The sequence below is a fragment of the Zonotrichia albicollis genome, chromosome 36 (assembly GCF_047830755.1).
Source record: "Zonotrichia albicollis isolate bZonAlb1 chromosome 36, bZonAlb1.hap1, whole genome shotgun sequence".
NCBI classification, from domain to species: Eukaryota; Metazoa; Chordata; class Aves; order Passeriformes; family Passerellidae; genus Zonotrichia; species Zonotrichia albicollis.
Window position 1 is genome coordinate 3,157,715 of NC_133854.1, and position 3,548 is coordinate 3,161,262.

Sequence of the window (3,548 nt, forward strand, 5' to 3'; positions counted from 1 at the left end):
ACCAGGAACATCTCCTGTGGAGAGCTTTAATGTGGAGAGCTTTATTAATAGTTGGTTAGCTGAGAAAGACCATGCTGACATATTGCCACTGGTCAAGCTGAGAAATCAGCAGTCAGCAAGCTGAAAGGAGATGTCAGCAGCTTGCAATCAGTGGCCTTGCTGCAACATGGAGAAAGGGAGTAGAGATTAGTCCTGAATATCTCCTAAGAATATGTAGAAAGTATCAAAAGTAGGACCATAGGAATGTAAAAGTAGGTGTAACTGCTGATATGTAACTAACCAATCCTGAGCTCAACTTTTGCAATATGCATGAAGTTAATTACGAACTGTATTTAACCCGCTGTGCTGATCAATAAAATTGGGCCTGTGATGATCAACTGGATGTCCTGGTCTCCTTCCGTCGACAATCTCCTACACTGGATGTGCTACCCAAGTATTTCTGCTTATCTTCTTCATGGGAGCAGAACTTTCTCTCCTGACCATCATGTGCTATGACCGCTACGTGTCCATCTGCAAACCCTTGCACTATGGGACCCTCCTGGGCAGGCGAGCTTGTGCCCACATGGCAGCAGCTGCCTGGGCCAGTGGTCTTCTCTATTCAGTGCTGCACACAGTCAATACATTTTCCCTGCCCCTGTGCCATGGCAATGCCCTGGGCCAGTTCTTCTGTGAAATCCCACAGATCCTCAAGCTCTCCTGCTCCACATCCCACCTCAGGGAACTGGGGCTTCTCGGTGTTAGTGCCTTTTTGGTGTTTGGTTGTTCTGTGTTCATTGTTTTTTCCTATGTGCAGATCTTCAGGGCAGTGCTGAGGATCCCCTCTGAGCAGGGACAGCACAAAGCCTTTTCCACCTGCCTCCCTCACCTGGCTGTCGTCTCCCTCTTTGTAAGCACCGCATTGTTCGCCTACCTGAAGCCCCCTCAATCCATCTCCTCCCCATCCCTGGATCTGGCCCTGTCAGTTCTGTACTCGGTGGTGCCTCCAGCCCTGAACCCACTCATCTACAGCTTGAGGAACCAGGAGCTCAAGGCTGCAGTGAGAAGACTGATGATTGGATGGTATCAGAAAGATTAAACTATTGGCCAGTTAAATTCAATTATTTGTAATAAAAGTAACCTTTGACACATCTCATTGGTTTCATTTTGAAACTTCTTTTAATTTCCTTTACTTTTTTCATGTTATCCGCAAAGAAATGTCATTGTTTGTGCCATTTTTCATTTTGTTTCTCTCCATCTTCTGTTTGGCCACAGATTGTGTCAATGAGTGGCTGCAATCTTGGTGGCTTTAAAGGAACTAAAGGATGTCTCAGCAAAGTTCTCTGCAGAGATGCCCTTTTGTTGCCTTCTCTGGAGCTGCAGCAGCAATGTCTGTGTGCAGAGCTAGGGCAGATCAGTGCTGGCCCTGCAGCTGTGCCCAGCAGCAGCAGCACTTGGTGTTGCCAGTGCTGCTGCCGTGGCCCTGCCCCGCTGCCCTGGTGGCCCTGGTGTTGCTGCAGGGCCTGAGTGCTCTCGGGGCCGAGCACAGCCCTGGGGGTGGCAGTGCTGGGGCTGCAGCAGGGACAGGCCATGGGCACTGCTGGGGCAGCACTGACGCCTCAGGCCAGGGCCTGGGGGCTCCAGACTCCTTGCCCAGGCTCTCTCAAGAACACACTCAGGCCAATGCTCAGCACAGAAAACCCCCGTGAGCAGCCCCAGGCTGGCCGTGGGCAGGCTGGGGGCAAACAGAATGGCTGGGGCTCTGCAAGGACCCTGGGGGAGATGGGAAGGATCAGCAGAGCAGGGGCTGATCCATCCCCAGTGCGTTGGACAGCCCAGGGCAGCGTCCCAGAGCGTCCTCATGGAGCTGCCAACAACATCCCCCCTCTGCAGCCCTGGCCTCTCCCCCAGCTCACACAGGTGCCCCATCCTTGCAGGCACAGACACAGCAGCACTGGCTCAGCAGCCCCTGTTTGCATTGCACAGAGCAGGGAGAGCACCCCCATGCTGTTGGTGTGGGGACATGAACCTGAGGGAGCACAAATGTCATCAGCCCCTGGGGCCAGCAAGGGCTGGGGGACACCATGGAAACCACTCAGCTTTGTCCTGGCCTCTGCAGTCAGCCAGAAATTTGTTCCCATCAGCTGGGAGTATCCTGTGCCACTGCAGACACTGTTGCTCAGAGCCAGGGCTGCCTGGCAGCCACCCCCAAATTGCCCTGAGGATTTTCTTACCTTCACCTTTGCTTTCTCTTCTCTTTCCTGATCCAGATTTCTTCCTATTGCCCAACCCTGCTCCCTCCACTGCAAACAGCACATCCCTGTTTGCCCTTTCCTCTCTGGCCCCACTCCCCATTGCAGTTCCTGACTTGGCACCATGGAAGCGTCCCTTGGGCAGCAGGATCATCCTACAAGTGCTACAGGAATTGTCTGCAGGCTCCTGCAGTGCCTGGTGCTGCTCCCTTGCCAGAGGCACCCCAGGCCAGGGAGGCACATCTGGGCTGCTGTGTCAGGCTCTGGGGCTCCCTGTTCTGGGCAGTGAGGAGGAGCTGCAGAGGCTCAGCAGGACTGACAGGATGGGCTTTGGCGCTGGCAGGAAAAGCTGAGGGACCTGGGCTGCTGGAGCTCCTGAAGAGGAGGCCCAGAACTCATCTTGCAACTGCTCCAAGGGTGGTTTCAGAGAATCCCAGAATCATCCAGGTTGGAGAAGACCTTGGAAATCATCAAGTCTAACCTTTGCCCTGACACCACCTTGTCTCCCCTGGGCCTCCTCTTCTCCAGGATAAACAACCCCAGCTCCCTCAGCCACTCCACACAGGACTTGTGTTCCAGAACCCTCACCAGCCTTGTTGCCATTCTCTGGACATGCTCCAGCCCCTCCATGTCCTTCCTAAATTAGGGCCCAGAACTGGACACAGCATTTAAGGTGCTGCCCAACCAGTGCTGAGCTCAGGGGAAGAATCCCTGCCCTGGTCCTGCTGGCCACACCATTGCTGATCCAGACCAGGAGCCATTGGCCTCCTTGCCCACCTGGGCACACTGCTGGCTCATGTCCAGCCTGCTGTCCATCAGTCCCTGCAGGTCCCTTTCTGCCTGGCTGCTGTCCAGCCACTCTGTCCCCAGTAGAGCTGCAGGGGTTGTTGTGGCCAAAGTGCAGGACCCAGCACTTGGTCTTGTTTAACCTCACCTTGTTGGATTTAGTCCCTGGATCCAGCCTGTCCAGGTTCCTCTGCAGAGCCCTCCTACCCTCCAGCAGATCCACACTCACACCCAGCTTGGTGTCATCTGCAGATTTGCTGATGCTGGATCCAGTCCCCTCATGCAGATCATCAGTGCAGACATTGAAATCCACGCTGGCTGGCTCTGATCCCTCGGCCATCCTGTGGGTGCCCTGTGATGGCAACTCAGGGTGATCTGTTCCATAACCTTGCTGGGCACCCAGGTCAGGCTGACAGGCCTGGAGGTCCCCAGCTCCTCCTTCCAGCCCGGCTTGGGGAGGGGCTCACACTGGCACCTCCAGTGCTCTGGGACCTCCCTGCTGAGCCATCACTGATGGTAAATGATGGAGAGCAG

General features: G+C 54.8%; 1 protein-coding gene across 1 annotated transcript; it reads left to right on the plus strand.

Annotated features, from left to right (window-relative positions):
• Positions 1-403: 403 nt before the first annotated feature.
• On the plus strand, positions 404-1,075 carry LOC141726554 (olfactory receptor 14C36-like; the record flags this gene model as incomplete). Its single annotated transcript, XM_074531481.1, has 1 exon — positions 404-1,075. A coding segment is annotated over one exon (672 nt), but the record flags the coding sequence as incomplete, so codon positions are not given.
• Positions 1,076-3,548: the final 2,473 nt, after the last annotated feature.